The sequence below is a fragment of the Melozone crissalis genome, unplaced genomic scaffold, assembly GCF_028551555.1.
Source record: "Melozone crissalis strain CALT ecotype California unplaced genomic scaffold, PUWL_Pcris_2 ptg000068l_1, whole genome shotgun sequence".
Classification (NCBI taxonomy): domain Eukaryota; kingdom Metazoa; phylum Chordata; class Aves; order Passeriformes; family Passerellidae; genus Melozone; species Melozone crissalis.
Window position 1 is genome coordinate 1,692,805 of NW_026535846.1, and position 21,583 is coordinate 1,714,387.

Below are 21,583 nucleotides of genomic sequence, written 5' to 3' on the forward strand. Positions count from 1 at the left end.
ATGTCCAACACCAGCTCCATCAGGCACTTCCTCCTGCTGGCATTGGCAGACACGTGGCAGCTGCAGCTCCTGCACTTCTGCCTCTTGCTGGGCATCTCCCTGGCTGCCCTCCTGGGCAATGGCCTCATCATCGGCGCCGTAGCCTGTGGCCACCACCTGCACACGCCCATGTTCTTCTTCCTGCTCAACCTGGCCCTCTCTGACCTGGGCTCCATCTGCACCACTGTCCCCAAAGCCATGCACAATTCCCTCTGGGACACCAGGGACATCTCCTACAATGGATGTGCTACACAGGTGTTTTTCTTGATGTTGTTTATCTCAGCAGAGTGTTTCATCCTGACCATCATGTGCTACGACCGCTACGTGTCCATCTGCAAACCCCTGCACTACGGGACCCTCCTGGGCAGCAGAGCTTGTGCCCACATGGCAGCAGCTGCCTGGGCCAGTGCCTTTCTCTATTCACTGCTGCACACAGCCAATACATTTTCCCTGCCCCTGTGCCACGGCAATGCCCTGGGCCAGTTCTTCCACAGTTTAAGGATCTGTGAAATCCCACAGATCCTTAAACTCTCCTGCTCCAAATCCTACCTCAGGGAACTTGGGCTTCTTGCTGCTAGTGCCTGTTTAGCATTTGGTTGTTTTGTGTTCATTGTTTTCTCCTATGTGCAGATCTTCAGGGCTGTGCTGAGGATCCCCTCTGAGCAGGGACGGCACAAAGCCTTTTCCACCTGCCTCCCTCACCTGGCTGTGGTCTCTTTGTTTCTCAGCACTGGCTTTTTTGCCCACCTGAAGCCCCCCTCCATGTCCTCCCCATCCCTGGATCTGACCCTGTCAGTTCTGTACTCAGTAGTTCCTCCAGCCCTGAACCCACTCATCTACAACCTGAGGAACACGGAGCTCAAGGCTGCAGTGTGGACACTGATGACTGGACACTTTCAGAAACATTAAACTACTTGCCAATTTTTTCAAGTCATTGCAATATTACAAGGCAGTAATTCCTTTTTGCCTTTTTTTTTTTTTTTGGGCTGTTGGTGTTTTTTACCTTTGTTTTAGTCTATTAATCTTGTTCACAAAATAGAACCATTGTTTGTGCCATTTCTTGTTTCTTGTCTCTTGCTGTGGCCCCAGATTGTGTCAATGAGGAGCTCTACTCTCAGTGGCTTTCAATAAACTTATGTATCGCCCAGCAGAGTTTTCACCAGAGAGCCCCTTTTTTTCCCTTCTCTGGAACTGCAGCAGCAATGTCTGTGTGCAGAGCTGGGGCAGATCAGGACTGGTCTTGCTGGCCACACCATTCTTGATCCAGGCCAGGAGCCATTGGCCTTCTTGGCTACCTGAGCACACTGCTGGCTCATGTCCAGCCTGCTGTCCATCACTCCCTGCAGGTCCCTTTCTGCCTGGCCGCTGTGCAGCCACTCTGTCCCCAGCCTGTAGCACTGCAGGGGTTGTTGTAGCCAAAGTGCAGGACCCAGCATTTGGTCTTGTTCAACCTCACCTTGTTGGATTTGGGCCCTGGATCCAGCCTGTCCAGGACCCTGTACAGAGCCCTCCTATCCTCCAGCAGATCCACACACACACCCAGCTTGGTGTCATCTGCAAATTTGCTGATGCTGGACTCAATCTCCTCATGCAGATCATCAATGCAGATATTGAAATCCACGCTGGCTGGCTCTGATCCCTGGGCCATCCTGTGGGTGCCCTGTGATGGCACTCAAGATGATCTGTTCCATAACCTTGCCAGGCACCCAGGTCAGGCTGACAGGCCTGGAGTTCCCCAGATCCTCCTTCCAGCCCTTCTTGGGGATGGGCTCACATTGGCACGTCCAGTGCTCTGGGACCTCCCTGCTGAGCCAGCACTGATGGTAAATGATGGAGAGCAGCTTGGGGAGCTCATCCATCAGCTCCCTCATCCCCCTGGGATGGATCCCATCTGCTCTCAGAGACACCTGTGAGCATCTGAGTGGCTCAGCAGGTCCCCAGCTGCTTCCTCCTGGATTACAGGGGGCTGTTCTACTCCCTGTGCCCATCCACCAGCTCAGGAGAACACTTGTCCTGAGGACAATTTGACTTATTCTCAAAAACAGAGGCAAAGAAGGTGTTAAGTACCTCAGCCATTCCCTCATATTTGGTAACCATATCTCCCCTAATATTGAATGCAGATTGTCCTTGTACCTCTTTTTGCCATCAATGTATTTATAGAAACATTTCTGTTATCCTTCACAGAAGTGGCCTGGTTAAGCCTTCAGCTTTCACCTCTCTAATTTTCTTTCTGCATGACCTAACAACATCCTTAAACATTTCCTGAGTTACCTGCCTCTCTGTCCAAAGGTGATGCACCTTCTTTTTTGCCCCAAGTTCCTGCAAAAGGCCCATCACACACAGAATGTCACCTATTGGCTAAAGTACGCATCAGAGCAGGAAAATACAAGAGTCTATAAATTAAAAGAGGGAAAGCAAGCTAGTAAAGTAAAAGAAGAAGAAGAGGCTGGGAAGGCTAACAAAAACTGGGACCCCTGACCACTTACCTCTTCCTACCCTTGCAGTACCTCAAATCCTTCCTCCAATTCCTCTTGCTGTGGACCCAATTCCTCCTCCTCTCCCAGCTCTCATTCCTTTACCACCTCCTAACCCAGTTATACCTCCACCACCTTCCCCTCCACCCTCTCCTTACTCTCTTTACCCTTCCCTACTGCCCCCTTACCTCTACCATCTCATGCATCCCTTATTCACCAGCAAGTTCCTGCTCTGCCTCCCCCAGCACAAATGAGAATCCAAACAACATCTCAGAATCTCATGCCAAAGAGTGAAGTTACCCAGTCAGCCTCCACAGCTGATGTTGTAACACCTGGTCCAAAGAGACTAAAGTGGAAAAGTTGTTCCCCCTCAGAGAAGTTCCCATGGGCAGGGTGGCCAGTGAGATTGGATATGCAAACGCTCGCTGGACTGAATCCGAAGTTAGAAACTTTAGGAAAGAATTGTGAAATTTAGTGGAAGACCCAGTAGGAATAGCAAATCAAATTGATCCATTTTTAGCCCTAAAATTTATACATGGGAAGAATTAAACTCCATCTTTAACATCCTATTTTCCCAAAAGAGACTCGATTAATAAGAACTGCAGGAATGAAAATTTAGGAGGGAGAAAACCAGCCCAGGGCCCCCAGGTGACCAAAAAATGCCTTCAGTGGAGCCTGACTGGGACCCTACTCAAGAAGAGGTGAGAAGGAATATGAGAGATTACAGGTTCCTGATGACCAGAGGGATAAAAGAATCAGTCCCTAGAGGGAGTAATACCAGGTTAGCGTTTGACAGCAGCCAGGAAAAAGATGAGACCCGAGCACCATGACTTGATAAGGCTAGAGCAAAACTTCCAGATTTACTCTAATGTTGACCCAGACAGCCCAGATGGCCAATCTCGGGTTCCCTGCAGTCAGGGATGACACCGAGAATCCTTTTTTCCCAGCCTGGTGTTTTGAAGAAGGAGTCTGAATTCTTCGGCTCAGGTTTCCAAGGTTGTTTATTATTTCTTCTCCTAACATTTTTTCTCTGGCCTGCCAGAGGTCAGACAGAGGCACACTCCCATCCCTGGGCTGGTGTCTACGTTTTATACTATGAACTATGTGTACTTTATTTATCATTATTTTCCAGTACCTGAAGACACACAGCAGGGGACATTCAATCAAAACAAATGCACCTTTTATTGAGTGCCCACAGCAAATGCGACAGAAGGACTAGAAAGGAGATAAAGGACAGAGAGAGAGAGAAAGGAGGGTTGGGTGGGGGGAATAGCTGCCAACAGAGATATGAAATCCTTGTGGTTGGGCCAATAGATCCGTCTGGTCACATTGGGGAGAATCTCAAAGTCTTTGATTAACTCAGGGGTCTTTTATAATCTACCGCCGGGAGGGGAGCAGGACGGCACATGGAGGGAACAGTGGAGAATAAATCCATTGGGAACAGGCACAGACAGTCCAGTTCTGAACGGCACAAACCGGTGCCAGCAGTGAGTGGGGCCCGTTGTTTCAGGACTGGTTCCTATGGGAAACCTCCTGCTTCCTATGGCAGACATCCCGCTCCAGTCAGGCCAGCACCCCTGGGTTAGAATTTGAAGGGTCTCAGTCTCAGTCCTTGGGGAGGGCTTCAATCTCCATCCTTGACGGCAGCTGTGAGGCAGATGAGGGATCTTTGGACAGTCTCTTACAGAATGACATCCCAAAGCATTAAAAATTTATGCATTTTCCTGTAAAAACAAGTAATGAATTAATAAATGATAATTATTTACTCTAATTTACTTGTAATACTGTTATTCTATATTTGTATTACCAAATTTTAATATTTACTTTTTAAAATCTATGCATTTTTAGCAAGCAAAAAATTTATTGGTCATTGGTTCTAAGTAACACAGCTCCCTTCATTAATTCATTGACCAGTGTGGCTATTGATTTCTCCTCCTTTATGCTAATTAGTCCTATTTTAAATCCTTTTGTCATCATTTTTATCATTATCACAGAAAGGGTAAAAGGGGCCACTTTGGGGTTCATGGAGACATTTCTGGGGCACATTTGGGGCAGTTTTGGGTCTGGGGAGGGAATTCAGAGACAACTTGAGGGTCTGGAGGACACTTGGGGGAGCCGCGTGGGCACTTGGAGGGGCACTCAGGGATTCCGAGGGACAGTTCGGGGTCCAGGGCAACACTTGGGGGTCCAGGGGGACCCTTGGAGGTCAGGGAGGGGAATTTGGGGCCCTTCGGGGTCCGGGCGGGGCCTTGGGGGGCTCGAACGGGGCTCTCTGAGGTGCGGGGGATGACGGGAATTGTAGGCGAGATTTTATTACGGTTTAACAGGGCGGTGGAGCATCATGGGAGTTCGAGGCACAGCTGCAATGGCTCTCGGTGAGGCGCGGGGCATGACGGGAGACAAAGTCCCTGCTGGACCAGCGCCGGACGTTCGCCGCGGAGCATGATGGGAGCTGAAGTCCCGGAAGTGGCTCTTACACAATGTTTGGGGGTCCGGGAAGGCTCTTGAGGGACGCTTTTCCGTCTGAGCTGCGACTTAAAGCCTTCGGGGGGAACGTAAACGGTTTGGGAGCCCTTGGGAGGAGGTCTGGGAGCTCTAACCGGGCTCTTTAAGGTGCGGGTCACGGGAGGAGTTTTAGGCGCGGGACTGTGTTCTGAGGGGCTCTGGGGCCGCAGGGGATGAGAGGAGATGAATTCCCAGAAGTGGCTGTACTGGGCATCTTTGGGGTTGGGAGCACTCAGAGGATCCGGGGACGCTTTTGGGGGGTCCCAAATGGGCGCCGAGGGGGTACTGAGGGATCCTGGAGGGTCTGGGGGACACTTAAGGGACAAAGAAGGTGGCGGATCCCGGGGTTCTATGGAGCGCGAGGCATGGCGGGTGTTATAGTCCTGGCTCCAATAGGGCTCAGTTAAGCCACAGGGCATGACGGGAGTTGTAGGCAAAAAAAGTTTCCCACTCTAGGCACCGCCCCCGTATCCCTGATCTCCGGCGCTGATTGGCTGCGGGCGGTGATGGGCGGGAGCCTAGAGAAATGGGATGCGGTGGAGGCAGGAACAGCCCATTCAAACTCCTACAGTCCCGCCAGGTTCGTTCACAGTACAGAGCAGTACAACCCCAGTACAGCCCAGTTCATCCCAAGTAGAACCCAGTTCAACCCTGGTGCCCCTTCAGTCCCTCCCAGTAGAGCCCAGTCCATTCCAATACACCTGAGTTCATTCCGAGTCCTTTCCATTCCCCTCCCCCCATTGTCATCCACAGGATGCCCCAGTGTTTCCCGGTCTTCTCTGCAATGTCCCCAGTGTTACCCAGGTTCTCCCAGTACTCCTCAGCGTCACTCCCAGTATGTCCCAGTGTCTCCCACAGCGTTCCCAGTGTTCCCCATATGTCCCAGTCCTCCCCAGTGTTTCCAAGGACAGTTTAATTTCTCATGGGGCCGTGGCAGCCAAACCCACCAGTGGGGTCAGTGCAGTGCCCATGGCCACAGCCCCTTGCAGTGGCCCAGTGCAGCTTGGGCTGATGATCCACCCTCACAGCTGGCCCAGGGCAGCTCTGCAGTGCCTTTGGTGGCGCCTGGGGCTGGCACACACCTGAGCACTGTGTTTGCAGTGGGGAAACTCAGGAGTTTCAGATTGCTTCAAAAAACCCAAAAAATGAAAACCCCTCTTAGGCTGGGTGCAACCAGCTCTGCAAGCACAGCAGGTCCCAGGGCAGTGAGGACAGACAGGATGGGGCTGGGCAATGTGGAGCAAGGTTGTCCACACTGGGTCAGAGCTCCAGGCACAGCTTCTGTAAGCAGGCCAGAGCTGCTGAGGAGAGATCCTGGGTCAATATCAATCACAGAATGCTGCAATCACCTCTGGTCCAAAAAAAAAAATTTAAAAAATACAGTAAAATACAATAAAAATAAAATAAAATAAAATAAAATAAAATAAAATAAAATAAAATAAAATAAAATATATAATTTAAAATATGAAAGTGTATTTCGTACAAGTCTCTAACACAGGACTAGGAACTAGGAAAGCTTTAATGACCCTCTCAGGGTTTTGGTGTTGTTTACATTGAACTGAGTCCCTGGGAGTGTCTTCAAAAAACTTCTCAAGAACTCAAAGTTAAAATTAAACACTGAAGTTTCTTGAAGTTTAATGGGTCCCATTTGAGAGACATGACTGAGAAAGTGTCCCCAGGTTTCAGTCAGAGCAGAACACTGCAGGCAGTGAGAACAGCTGGGGACAAACAAGGCCAAGATGTCACTGGTACTGAGCAAAGCTGGATGTTGTTCAGGAATGCAAAGGGCCAAGGCCTGAGCCCCAGCCCCTGGCCAGGCAGATCCTGTCCCTCCCTCCTTGCTCAGGGCTCTTCCCGGGATGGGCACTGGCATGTGGGGATGTGCAATGGCAAGGGCAGGAGCATGGGGCGGCCCCTGTCAGGCTGCTGAGCAGGGACAAGGAGGCAATGAGGCTCCAGCCCTGCAAGGGTCACTTGTTTCCTGCTCCTGCCTCAGGCCCAGGCCCAGCAGCCATGGCCAAAGTGCTGCCCAAGTTGGCTCTGTCAGGGCTGTCTTGCAGCTGCTGCCCATCCCTGTGCCCTGTGCAGCCCAGGCTGTCCCACGGTGTCCCTGCCCTGCGCCTCTGTCCCTGCAGGCTGTCGGCATCCCCCGGCTGCCCCACCTGGCTGGGCCCTTCCTTTGCTGACAGCTCTGCCTCCTGCCTGCCTCTGCCTGCCCACACAAAGCCTGGGGCTGATACCAAAAGGCTTCATTCCATTTTTACCCTGCCTGGGAACTTTCAGCACAGCAACAAGTCATGAAGGGGCTGCTTCCCCAGCAAGGATGGTTGGAAGAGAAGAAGAAGACATCTGGCTCAAGGGTGCAGGGATAGAGAAAACAAGGAGTGAATCTGGGAACTTGGGGTGGGTTTTATGGAAATGGATAAATTGTAATTCACATTTAGTGACTGTATGTAAGTAACGCACTGGTACAATTCTATGTCCATGTAAGGTTAGCAGTTATCCCATGTTGGACCTCAGGCCTGAATAAATGATACAGTCTGAAATAGCAAATTAGTGTTAAGGAGCCTTATTCTGATATTTTGGACATTTGGTGACAGCAGAGGCTCACAGAACCAAGGACTCAGCTGTGACACCGTGGAACCCCATGGAACAAACATTGTGATGTTGTGGAACCCTACGGAACCAAAAGTCCATTGTATCAGAGCAAGGCCTCTTGGAACCAAGGAGAGCATTGCTGACAGTGTGGAAGCTCATGGAGCCATGGGGTCATTGTGACAGTGTGGGGCTGCATGGAACCAATGGTCCATTGGGACAGTGCAGAACATTCTGGAATCAAGGGGATCATGTTATGCTAGGGAACTTCATGGAACAAAGGATCCATTGTGACACTGCTGTGCTCAGACCATTGTTGACAGTGTGGAAGCTCCTGGAAACAAAAGTCCATTGTGACACAGCAAGGCCTCCTGGAAAAATGGAGACCATTATGACGCTTTGAGGCCTAAAATTGGAATCAAAGGAGCCTCATCATGGAATCAAAAGAGCATTGTGACACAGCAAAGCCTCATGGAACCAAGGGCACAATAGTGACACTGTGGGGCTCCAAGGGACCAAGGGGGGATTCTTCAACTGCAGAACCAAGGAGAATATTTTGACACTCTGGGGCATCATGGAACCACAGGTCCATTGTGACACAGCATGGCTGCATGAAACCATGGAGGCCATTTTCACACTTTGAGGCCTTGTGAAACCAAAGGGCTGTTGTGGCACTTTGTGTCTCCATGGAACCAAGGAGTCCATCGTGACAGTATGAGGCCCTGTTGGGCCAAAGGGCCATTGTGGCACTGTGTGGCACCACGGAACCAAGGGACCATTGCAACACTACAGGGCCCCATGGAACTAAGGATTCTTGAAACAATGTGGGACTCATGGAACCAAAGGTCCATTGTGACATTGCCGGGCCTCATGGAATTAAGGGGGGGCAGTTGTGATGCTGTGGGGCCCCATGGAAGCAAGGGACCAGTGTTACACAGCTGGGCCTCATGGAACCATGGGAGACCATTGTGACACATGGGGCCTCATGGAAACAAAGGAGCATTGTGACACAGCAAGGCCTCATTGAATCAAGGGGAGACAATAGTGACACTGTGGGGCTCCATGGGACAAAGGGGCCATTCTGACACCGACTCATGGAGCCACAGGTCCATTGTGACACAGCAAGGCCTTGTGGAACCATGGAGACCATTGAGACATCATGGAAACTCATGGAACCAAGGGTCCATTGTTACAGTGCAGAACCAAGGAGACCATTGTTGACAGTGCAGAACCTCAATGGACCAAGATTCTGTTGGTATGCAGTGGAACCAAGGAACCACTGGGACACAGCAGGGCCACATGGAACCAAGGGTCCATGGAGATACTGCAGATCCAAGGAGACCATGGTGATGCTGTGGAACCTTGAGGAACCAAGGGGCCGTTGTGACACTGTGGGGGCCCGTGGAACCAAATATTCATGGTGACACAGCGGGGCTGCTTGTGACCAATTGTCCATTGTGGTACTACAGATCCAAGAGACCAGGGTGACACTCTGGCAGTTGATGGAACCAAGGGGCTGTTGTGACACACCAAAGGCCTTGTGGAACCAAGGAGAGCATTGTGGCAGTGCAGAACCAAGGAGGCCATTTTGACAGTACAGAACCCAATGGAACCAAGGGTCCATTGTTCTGCAGCAGGGCCTCATGGAGCCAAGGGGCCATTGTGAAACTGTGGGGCATAAGGGAGCCAAGGACACCACCGATACTGAAACAAACTGGATAGAAATTTCTGAACAGAGTTTGGAGTATTTGAAAGCAGGTATTCTTTATTACAGTATGGTCGTCCCTTGGGCCATCCTCCCTCCATTGGAGTGCATTAAGCATTGAATGAACAGAGTTTTTATCACACACACTGATTATGTATCCATCAGCTATCTCCGCTTCCTTTGAGTTTATTTTACATAGTTGCACCCCTTATCACAAATCCTTTCATGGTTCTTTGGGTTTTGTCTTCAACATCCAGTGTCCTTTTTAGGCGGCTGTTCCTTGAACCCTCCTTTTGAGTAAGAGCAATATTATTGTTTTGCATAACTTCTGCTTTGTCAACTTTGCAGAGCTGAGCTGGCATCCTGCTTGCATTTGTGTGACTTCTGTTTGCTAGAGGTACATCCTCAATCAGTTTCTCCAAGGCTGTCCTGTTCTGTTCTGCTGTCCTTGACAAGAGTAAATGTTGTTCTGTTCTCCTGTCCTTGTCTCAGTGCTCGCCCCACATGAGGTGTCTGCAACCCCCCCAACCTATGGGTCTGGGGTGGGCAAGTGTTCCTGGGGAACAGGGATGGGACAGCTGGGCTGGACTGACCCAAGGGATGTTCCATTCCATGTCACACCATGATCAGCAATCAACTGAGAGAAGCGGGAGGCACAAGGGGGGTAGGGGATTATTTTCTTTTTAAGACATTTTTCTTTCAAAACAGCACCTACACATACAGAATCCTCTCCTGCCATAATGTGATTAAAGATTTTCTGCTGATTAGAGATTTCCGGTGGATTTTCTTTTCTTCTGTTTGTGGCCTTTGCTTTTTGTGGTTGGTTTGTTTGTTGTGTGTGGGGTTTTTGTGTTGCTGTGGGTAGATCTTGCTTTGTTTTTTTAATTGGGTTTGGGGTCTTTTTTTTTCATTGGGTTTGGGTTTTTCCCTATTGAACTGTCTTTCTTCTGATGCATAAATTTTCTCTGCCCCTTCTTGGGGCTTGCTTGGCACCTGATGGCAAGACAAATTTACCCAACTCGGTCGCCTTGCCCAATTACGTTTTGCAGTCACCATGAACTAGATGAGTTCAGTCACAGACTTCCTGCAATTTGGCAGCATCCACAAATGAATTGAAAGTACATTTCATGGCATTGTAGAGACAATAGAAATATTCCACAGTGGTGGCCAAGGGCTGGTCACTGAGGGATGTTACCAGAGCGTGGCTGCCAAGAAGACTCTGTACCATGGATGACATCTGACCCTCATTGTTCAGCCAAATTCCCACCCAGCCCATGTTCCACTCCTTCAGCCCAGCTCTCTCCAGTCTGGCTCTGAGGAGACCACAGCAGAGCCTGTCCCAGGCCTGACTGAACTCTGGGCACACAACATCCCCTTCTTACATCCCCTTCTTTTCCCTCCCACGTGGGTTCTGCAGTCCCTGCCCCATCCTGCCAGTGCCTGGAATGGTTGCAGGAGGATTTGCCACATCCCCTTCCCTGCTGAGCCTGAGCAGGCTGTGACTCTCCCAGTCCCCCTCCCTGCTCTGTTTACAGACTGGTTCCATGTCTGCCCTTCCCAAGTGCCCAGGACCCTCTGGGATGGCTCTGGCCTTTCCAAGGGGTTTGAGAGAGGTCCCACAGTGACACTGCCCAGCCTTCTCAACAGCCCTGACACCAAAGGCCTTTTCCACATCCCTCAGTGCCAACTCAGTGCCCAGAACACAGCACAGCCCTGTCCAGGTCCTCGGGCTGGTTCAGAAGGGAGGCAGCTCTGATTTCTCCCCATAGACCCTCACTCTATCCAATGTCTCTCCTTATCCAATGTCTCTCTGTGCAGTCCATGGCTGCCCTGAGCATTTTTCCCTGGAGCCTCCCTGCCTGGGATATTTCTCTCCATGCAGTCCTAACCACAACCCAGCAAACAATCCAGGTGTTTTCCCAGAGGATGATACTTTCAGAGTGAAGTGGCCTCAAGGCCCTGTTTGTGCCACTGGAATTGTGCCACCCCTGGGTGCTGCTGATGGTGTTTGTGCTCACTGGGGCTCATCTCCCCACAAACACACGATGCACTGCTGAGATCTCCTCAGTACAGAGCAAACATGGCCTGCTGGCCTGGTCACTTGGTGTCCCTCCGTGCAGGGACAAACAACCTCCTGCAGGTGGGGAGAGGCCAGTGCTGGCAGTGATGGTTGCAGGGGCTGGTGTGGGACAATGCCCTGGGGCACCTTCCCAGGCTGTCCCAGAACAAAGACACAGCCCAGGCCCTGCTCTGCTGCTGCCTCAGGTCCATGCCAGGAGCTCTGGCTGTGCCAGGACACTGCTGTGAGCCCCCCTTGCACACTCTCCCACTGCCCCAGGCACTGGGCTCTGCTGTGCCAGGGCATTCCACAGCACATTGCTGACAGCAGTTCTGGAGGGGAGCAAAGCCTCCCTGCCCTGCCCTGAGGAGATGCCCTTTGCTGCTGGAGCTGCTGTGCTGGAGCCCAGCTAGGTCCCAGCAGTGCCCATGGCCTGGCCCTGCCTGTGGCCACAGCAGGGACACGCAGCAGGACAGTGACCAAGCTGCCAGAGCACTCTGGCCTTACAGCCACAGCAGGGCTGGGAAGGACAGGGTGCAGTTGGGCATAGCAGCTCTGAAAGGACCAATCCCTTCTGCTCCGTAGCCGTGCTGCTCTGCTTGGACTCTTTTCCCCTTCTCCTCTCTAACTTCATGATGGTCTCACAGAGCTGGGATCCCAGATAAAACAGGCACTTCAAGGTAGTTTATTTTCTTCAAATGTAGCAATAGCACAAACCCAGGTTTACAGAGCTTGTGGGTCAAATTCAAGAGGTGGACACTGAATTTGATGGAGGTGATTAAAAATTTTTATTGAGGATAATTTTGTGAGAGAAACCCCCATCGAATACTACCAAAGACCTGGGCAGGCCTGTTGGACCTGTCACGAGTTCCATTCCAAAAACTATGCAGAAGGAAACTGGCAATTGGTTACTTCAGAAATCATCCAGTCATCATTTTCCTCAGGGCATCCTTGAGCTCCTGGTTCCTCAGGCTGTAGATGAGGGAGTTCAGGGCTGGGGGCACTACAGAGTACAGAACTGAAACTGCCAGATCAAGGGATGGGGAGGAGATGAAGGGGGGCTTCAGGTAGGCAAAGGCTGCAGTGCTGACAAAGAGGGAGACCACGGCCAGGTGAGGGAGACAGGTGGAAAAGGCTTTGTGCTGTCCCTGCTCAGAGGGGATCCTCAGCACAGCCCTGAAGATCTGCACATAGGAGAAAACAATGAACACAAAACAACCAAATGCTAAACAGGCACCAACCACAATGAGTCCAAGTTCCCTGAGTTTGGAGTGTGAGCAGGAGAGCATGAGGATCTGTGGGATTTCACAGAAGAACTGGCCCAGGGCATTGCCATGGCACAGGGGCAGGGAAAATGTATTGGCCGTGAGCAGCAGGGCATTGAGAAAGGCACTGGCCCAGGCAGCTGCTGCCATGTGGGCACAAGCTCTGCTGCACAGGAGGGTCCTGTAGTGCAGGGGTTTGCAGATGGACACGTAGCAGTCGTAGCACATGATGGTCAGGAGAGAAAGCTCTGTTCCAATGAAGAAGAGAAACAGAAACACCTGAGCAGCACATCCTGTGTAGGAGATGTTCCTGGTGTCCCAGAGGGAATTGTGCATGGCTTTGGGGACAGTGGTGCAGATGGAGCCCAGGTCGCTGAGGGCCAGGTTGAGCAGGAAGAAGAACATGGGCGTGTGCAGGTGGTGGCTGCAGGCTACGGCACTGATGATGAGGCCGTTGCCCAGGAGGGCAGCCAGGGAGATGGCCAGCAAGAGGCAGAAGTGCAGGAGCTGCAGCTGCCGCGTGTCTGCCAATGCCAGCAGGAGGAAGTGCCTGATGGAGCTGCTGTTGGACATTTGATTTCTCTGGCCATTGGGAGCTGTTCATGGAGAAAAGTCAGTGACTGGTTAGGAGAAACTTCTTCCAGCAAAATCAAAGCCTTTTCCCACAGACCCTTCTCCTGTAACACTCTGACACCCTTTTCAATTTCCAGCAGATTTTCCTTCAGCTCCAAGTGTGGAGCTCTGGCTAGTGCTGCCTGACTGGGACTTCAGGTTCATGGCAGCTACACAGCTACACACAGAGGTTTTTTTTTATTTCAGCCTTGCTGTGCAGACATAGGAGGGGCACAGGGTCCTGTCCTCGTGTTCCTCTTTGAATCTCTGTTAACGCAGAAAGCCCTGTCAGCATCTGCCCTCCCACTGCCAGGGAACAGGAATGGTAAAGTCTATTCAGATGTACTAGTGTTATTTACAGCTTTTCTTCATCTCCTCTGCTGATTATTTTTGGATGTCAGAAACTCTCTGCATTTCTGCTGCCTCAGGGAGAACAGTGAGTTCTCTGAGGCAAGATGGTGAGTGGAGAGGGAGGGAAGGAGGTCTGTCACCCTGTCCTGTTCCAGGATTCTCTGGGCTTTCACCTTTCCCAGACAGAGGATGATCACCCTCCCATGTTTCCTTTAAAACCATCCTGACATTGCTGAGAGCAGATGGATCCCCACAGTCCAGCAAATGTCCATCCCCTTCTCAAGGTCTCAGCCCCATGTTTGTACCCAGGGACAGACAGGGCTCATTTCACCAACCCAACAGCATTTTCTCAGCATAGACCTTCTATGTCTCACCGTGGGGCTTTTAGATAACACAGAGATGCTACAGGACAGGTTTGTATCCTGGAGGGAAGCTCAAAGCTTGGACTGAAATCTCAGGGAGACTTCCAAGTGTCCTTATGATGGCTTTGGATGAAGGGAGATGCAGCTCCTTCCCTGGCTGCACCGACAGCATTGCCCAGAGCTGGGCACTGGGGACAGCGTCACCCTGAGCCAGCTGTGCCCCCTACCAGAGCCCCTCAGGGCCAGGCAGCTGCTCCCAGCCCTGTGCTCTGCAGAGGGAACTGGGCCCGGGGCTGCAGAGCTGCCCCACGGCTCTGCTGCAGCTGTGCCTGCACAGGAGCGGCTGCACACCTTGGAGCCCCAGCCCTGAGGGCAGAGGCTGGGCTGGGGGACAGGAGGGAGGGGGCTTGTTTAGAGGGAGGGGCTGCACTGGAGGGGATCCTATGGGCATCTCTAAACTCTCCCTGCCACAGCAATGTTGGATTTTGATTTCTCTCCGTGCCTGATCTTCTCTCTGTATCCTGGAGATTTCCCTCTTGCAGGTGTTTCCCTGTGCCTGATCTCCCTGTGCCAGCACTCATAGACCCCAAAACTCTGTGCACTCTCCTTTAGCCTGACAGAATCCTGCCTGTTTGCAGGGCACTGGATGGAGGCAGGTTCTGTTTGCAGCTTGGAGAAAGGACAGCTCAGACTGAGCCTGATGGCTCCAGCAAAGGTGATGCTGGTGCTGTCCATGGGCAGAGTGACGGAAAGCACATAAGGGATCTTCTGTGAACCTATTGATTACTAAAAGTAACAGTTTCAGATCTCTCAGGCACTTTTGAAAATTCTTAATTAATAATCAACCACTAATATTTATCCCTCCCTCCCTGCCATGCTCCAATAGTTGGAAACTGAATGCCTGGTCTTTGTAAATTTCCTCATTTTTATCAAAGTCATTGTCTTGGTAATATTCTACAACTGATCAGAACACCTCAGCATGTCAGAACTTCACGAGCATTTCACCGGCACTGCACCACAAATACTCAAGAGTTGTACTCACAGAGTCTGTAGGCATTGGGATGTTCCAGCTTAAGGAAATGGCTCCAGGAGCTGCAGCTGCATTGTCCTGCAGCCAGAGGTTCCTGTGCCAAGGGCTGGCAGTGATTCTGCCCCAGGCACTTCTCAGCACCTTCCCAGCCCTGACTGATTGAAGCTCTCTGTGCCTCTGTGCTGTGCCCAGGGTGGCTGCAGGCAGTGCCCCAGCCCTGCTGGGCTGGCAGAAGAGTTGGTCATCCAGAGAAATGTGCTTTTGAAGCTCTTCTTTGCTCTTTAGGAAGGAGCCAAGCCCAACTCAGCAGCACAGACACAGCACAAGGACTTTAATGAGCCTCTGGGGCTTTGTGCTCAGGCCCTGAACATCAGTCCCTGAGAGGGAGCTGAAGAAACCTCTCCAGAACTCCAAGTCAGAATCCAACTCCAAACTTTCTTGGACTTTTAATGGGTCCCACTGAGGGACACAACCGAGAAAGTGTCCCCAGGCCCCAGGCAGAGCAGAGAACTGGAGGCAGTGATGACAGGTGGGGACAAAGAGAAGACAAGTCTTGGTGCCCTGGGGCACAGCAGGGTCTGTGCCACCAAGGGCTGTGAGGAGACACCTTGTCCTGAGGCACTGGGGCCTCCTGGCACAGCCCCAGCCAGGCTGGGCACTGTCAGCCCCTTGTCCTGCCCTTAGCATCCTCCCCAGCCCACATCCCAGTGGCCTCAAGGATCTGCTGGAAGGAGTCCCTGGGGAGCCTTGCTCAGGAATTGCCCTGGGGTCTCCTTAATGCTCTCAGAGTTTTTCAAAGGACTTTGAGTTTTGCTTTTGCCTTGGAGTCTCTGAGAGGTTTGTGCAATCATGGCCTCCAATTATCGGCTGTAATTAGTCCCTGGAGAGGCTTTGTCAGTAACAACACTCACTGGGGCTCCTTAATGCTTCAAGGTAATTCAGTTATTTTAAGGTACTTGTTGTTTCCCTTTTGATACAGACTCTGTGAGAAAGACTGTGCAGTCACAGCCTACAATTATCTGCTGTAATTAGTCCCTTGAGAGCCTTTATCAGAAATGACACTCAGTGGGCTCATTAATGCTTCAAGGTACTTCAGTTATTTTAAGGTACTTGGTGTTTCCCTTTTGATACAGACTCTGTGAGACATTTCTGCAATCATGGCCCTAATTATCTACTTTACAAGTCCCTGGAGAGCTTTGTACTGACATTAAGTGGGGCTCATTAATACTTTAAGATACTCAAGATTTTTAAGGTACTCTGGATTTTCCTTTTCACACTGAATCTCTGAGAAGTTTTTGTGCCATCCTGGCCTCCAATTCTCTCCTCCAATGAGTCCATGAGGAGCCTCTGTAAGGGATGGACCTCAGTGGGGCGCATCCATGATTTGAGACACTTTGGGGTTTTCTTCTAACTTTGACTCCTGGAAAGGTTTGTGCAATCTCCTCTCAGAACCTGGAGTTCCAGGGCTCAGCTTCAAATGCACCACGGGGCTCATTAGGATCAAGCAAATCCTGACAAACCATGGCTCTGCCTTGATTTCCCTCTGCTCTAATGCAGTTCATCAGAAATATTTCTGTAGTGGTTTTAGTTCACCAATTTGAGATTTCTTAGAGAATGGAGCAATTATTGTAGTGGGTTCAGTGTTGGCTAATTACCAGTGCACTCACTAGAATATACTTACTCATTTCCTCCTGTGTGATAAGATTAGGAGAACGGCAAAGCAGGCTCAAAACTTTAAGAGGGTATAAGGAAAAGTTCATTAATAGCAACTAAAAGAAAGTGTAATAAGAACAAAACTTTCAGAGCACTTCTCCTCTCCCTACAACCTTTTCTTTCTTACTGACAATATAAAGAGACAAGCCTAAAATTTTCAGTCAGTTTAACCCAACTAGAATAGTCTTTCTTGAGTTCACTTAAGGAGAGGAGTCTCTCTTTCATGCTATGGAGACTTATCCAGAAGAAACACTTCTCTTGTGGCTCTCAATTTCCATGAATAGCAACTGCCCAGAACCATCTGCAATTGTGACATCCCTCCCAGTTTTTCAAAGCTCTTTTACAGTTGTGTATATGGGCCATGTCAACTTATGGGGTATTAGTTAAAAGATGAGCTGTGTAAGAGCAAAGGTTTTCCTCATCTATTTCTGAAATCATCTTCATCTCTGAGAACAGAGATCTTTTTCTTCTCCCTGTGAAGGCACAGGATCTCATCACTCTTCCCTTTTTTAATGTTTTAACTTCTCATGGGATCACAGCTACTTCAACATTTGCTTACTTTAGCATGGAGGCCTTTGCTGAACAAGTCAAGTCTCCATAATTTTCAATGTGATATAGGGAAAAAAAGAGTTTGATGTATCAGTTACATTCTTCTCCATTGCTTTACAAGAGGATTTCAGCCCCAAGATCAAGGCATCTCCCCATCCCTTCAATCTGGGACTCAACTTCCCCTTCACTGACCTTGGTGTCTTCATGTAGCTCCTCTGTGTGCCTGCACTTTTTCCTTTTCTCTCACTCGAGGAAGGATGGAAGCACTGAAAGACTTCATATCTCAACTGGGGCCTGCAGATGTTTCCGTGACCCCAGCTGGGCTCAGTACTTGCAGCCAGACCTGCTCCCTGTTCCCTCGGTTCCATGGGGCCCCACAGTGTCCCAATGGTCCCTTGCTTGCAGGAGGCCCTGAGGTGTCATAATGCCCCCTTGGTGACACGAGGCCCTGAAGGGTCACAACGGTCTCCATGGTTCCATCAGGCCCCACAGTCATAATGGTCTCTAGATTCCATGAAGCCCCACTGTGTCACCATGGCCCCTTGGTTCCATGGACTCCAGTGGTGCCACAACGATCCCCTTGGTTCCATGGGCTCCAGTGGTGCCACAATGATCCCCTTGGTTCCATGGGCTCCAGTGGGGCCCCAATGATCCCCTTGGTTCCATGGGCTCCAGTGGTGCCACAATGATCCCCTTGGTTCCATGAGGTCCCCACAGTGTCCCAGGGATCTTCATGGGAAGGAAAGAACCCAACCCCAGTGTGGCAGGGGCATCCACCAGAGGCCAAGGCCAGCCAGACTTGACCGTACTGACAGATTTACCTGGGAGCAACCCTTGGATATACAGAATTTTGGAGGTGGAATCCCAATTTCAGACATGGACACCTGGAGGAGAAGGATGGTTCTTTTACATAGAAAAGAAAGCAGGGAACACAGATTCAACAGTGACATTTGGGGATCCATGGGGGCTATTGCAAATCCTTTTTGCACCTCATGACCAAACAGACAGGAGCTTCTCTAATAAACGTTGCATGAAGCTTTCACCATGACAGGAACCCTTGTGAGTGTCTGGGACATCCCGGCTCTTTGACAGCCTGGGTACTGCTGGGATGTCACCGTGGAGCCCCTGTGAGTGCCTGTGACAGATGGGTGCCTTTGCAGCCCAAGGTGCCCTGGGACGGCACCATGGAATGGCTGTGACTGCCTCTGACCACAGGGCTCTTTACCATCTCCAGAAACCCCTGGGAGGCCTCTGTGGAGCCCCTGTCTCTGTCTGTGACATTTCATCTCCTGAACAGACTGGAGACTCTTGGAAAGTCCCCACGGAACCCCGCTGGAGGCCTGTGACAAATCTGATCCTTAGTAGGCAAACATCACCAGACTCCCTGTTGCTATGGTCAGTTTCCATGGCAACAATCACCAGACTCCCTGTTGCTGTGGTCAGTTTCCATGGCAACCATCACCAGCTCCCTGTTGCTATGCTCAGTCCCTTGGCAGCTCCATGGAGATCCCATGCTGGGGTGGTTGCCATGGACACCAGCTCAGGCCTGCAGCCAGAGCCCGTTGCCATGGCAACCATTGGCAGTCCCATCCCCAGGGTCGTGGGATCCCAGAACCACAGAATTGGCTGAGATGGAGGGACCCATCAGGATCCTCCAGTCCAACTGCTGGCCCTGCACAGGACACCCCAACAATGCCAGCCTGGGCCTGGCAGCGCTGTCCAAACGCTGCTGCAGCTCAGAGAGCCCTGGAGCTGGGACCCTTCCCTGGGGAGCCTGGGCAGGGCCCCAGAAGCCTCTGGGCAAAAACCTTTTCCTGACATCCAACCTGAGCCTGCCCCAACTCAGCTGCGGCCGTTCCCTCCACTCCTGTCCCTGGGCACCAGAGGGAAGAGGTTCCCACAGCCCCAGCCAGGGACCCGCTCCCAAGGCTGTTGCCATGGCCACCAGGGCTGGGACCAGCTGGGATGCTCGGTTTCCATGGGCTGGGGTTCAGGAATGGGATTCCCCAACATGCTGCTCCTGCTAAAACCACGCTGCCCTCGCTGCCCTCCCGCCTCCCATGGAAAGCACAAAATGCAAAGATCCCAGGTTGGGATAAGAACAATTTATTGGGAACAGCAATGAGATAAGGAACAAACAAGAACAGAAATAATATTGATAGAAGGGATAAATAAAACTGTTTACAGGAAAAACTAAAACACAACTCACTGGGTCTTCCTGGCCACAATTTCCTATTCCTGGAAAGGACACCCTTCTCCTTAGGGAGAGAGGGTTCCTTTCCTGCCCCTGGAAATGACCTGAGGTGGGAGTGAATGTAATGAGAGGACCATGGCCAGACCCTCATGTTCTTCCATCCCATATTATGTCCCTGGGAGGGGCAGGACAAGGGACTGGTGTCTTCCCAGCATGGATCACAGGGAACAAGGATCACCAGGGCTCTTCCCAACGTGGATCCTTCAATGATGGATGAAGTTGGGGCAGTGAACAAAAATCCTGCACTTGGGGCACTGGCAGTCCTTCCCTTACCGGTGCCTCTGTTGGTGTCGGGTAAAGAATGGGTGGTCTGAGAAGGTCTTCCCAAAATGAGGACACTCGTAGGGCCTCTCTCCAGTGTGGATGCGCCAGTGGATGATGAGGTTGGAGTTGTGCTTGAAGCCCTTCCCACACTCAGGGCAGCAAAAGGGCCTCTCCTTGGTGTGCATCCGCTGGTGCTAGAGGAGATTGGAGCTGGTCTGAAACCTCTTCTGACACTGGGGACACTCATAGGGCCTCTCCCCAGTTTGGATGTGTTGGTGCTTGATGAGGGCAGAGCTGTCACTGAAGCCCTTCCTACATTCCCCACACTCATAGGGCCACTCCCCAGTGTGGATCATCTGGTGGCTTATCAGGCTACTGCTCTGCCTGAAGCTCTTCCCACACTCCAAGCACTTGTGGGGCTTCTCCCCATCATGAAGCTGCTCATGGGCCACCAGCTTTGAGCTCTGGCAGAAGCTCAGTCCACCTTCCTGGGCCAGGGTGGGTCTTTCTTCCTCAGAGCACCCTGGGCTGGGTTTGCAGCCCCTCCTCATGTGGGATGTCTGAGGTTTTTCTTCCCTGTTTGATTCCTGTGCACCAGAGTCACTCAAAGCGGCCTCTTTCACAAGGTTCTGCCATGGAGATTTTTCCTTCCTGGTCTCCATCCTCAGCTTCTTGTCTGGGGGAGGAAGGACAAGGACAAGATGGGATTTTCCTCCATGCCACAGGGAGGGGGAAGGAGATCCCCCCGGTGCATCCCCAGCAGCATGGTGTTGGCAGCAGGGCTGTCCTGCAGCGAGGGGATTTTCTGGGCTGGGAGATGGAGCAGGAGAGAGGAGGAGAGGGGCACTGACTTCCTCCTCACCTACCTGGGTGTCCCGGGGCATCTTCCTGTTCCTCGCAGCTTCCTCCTCCATCCAATCAAGGTTTGGGAATGGGAAATCTTTTTCTGGGAGGAAAACAAGGGCTGAGGAAATTTTCTTTTGTACTGGTTTGAAGGCAAACCCGGGGAGAGTCTAAGTCAGAATTACAATTTAATAAGAAAATGAAGATCAAGGCAATGATACAGAAACACTGCCTTAAACTGACAGAGTCAGGATATAACCTGACACCCTGTTGGTCAGGGTGGTGGCAGCAGTCCCATTAAATGGTGGCTACAGTCGTGTTGGAGTGATGAAGGTGATTCTATCAAAGCAGTGATCCTGTAGAAGGGTCTGGTCTTCCTCCGGAGGTCCAGTGGTGGTTATGGAGCTCTTATCCTCTGGGAATCCAGCAGGCAAGGTGCTCCTGGTGTTGAAAGCTTCAGCTGATATCCAGGTAGGAATGCTTGGTTCCTCCTCCTGGGCGGAGCATCCCACAATGGGATGATGGAATTTTATCAGTCCTGCAGTGACACTCAATGGTCCATTCACAGAAGGTCTGGATTAGAGCTGGGTTTGGGTTAAGGGTAGACATGGGATTGGCTTTAGAGGTGGTGTTGGGATTGGGTCTGGGGCTAGAGAGACTGGGCTGGGATTAAATACAGAACCGTGAGTTTCTCTAAACGTGGAGTGAGATTGAGACCAGGATCAGGGTCAGGTTTGGGACTGAGCTCACCCAGAGAAGGACAGGGGGGATGTCACTGCAGGATGTCCCCGGCATCGTCCCAACCCTCCTCAGGCACCTCCAAACATGGGGGGCAGCTGGGTGCTCCAAGATCCAGGTGCTCCCACGCTGCACCTCAATACCAGGTGTGCATTCCCTGAGGGCAGCCCTGACTGTGACCCTTGGGGCTCTGGGATCAGCCCTCACATCCCTGTGGGAGAAGCT

General features: G+C 51.3%; 2 protein-coding genes across 2 annotated transcripts; one reads left to right on the top strand and one right to left on the bottom strand.

The window, feature by feature from the left end:
- LOC128945863 (olfactory receptor 14I1-like) lies at positions 1-921 on the top strand (the record flags this gene model as incomplete). Its single annotated transcript, XM_054289756.1, has 1 exon — positions 1-921. A coding segment is annotated over exon 1 (921 nt), but the record flags the coding sequence as incomplete, so codon positions are not given.
- An 11,376-nt stretch (positions 922-12,297) lies between these two features.
- LOC128945941 (olfactory receptor 14J1-like) lies at positions 12,298-13,215 on the bottom strand. Its single transcript, XM_054289861.1, has one exon. It carries the CDS (start codon positions 13,213-13,215, stop codon positions 12,298-12,300), a length of 918 nt encoding a protein of 305 aa, XP_054145836.1.
- Between the last annotated feature and the right edge of the window lie 8,368 nt (positions 13,216-21,583).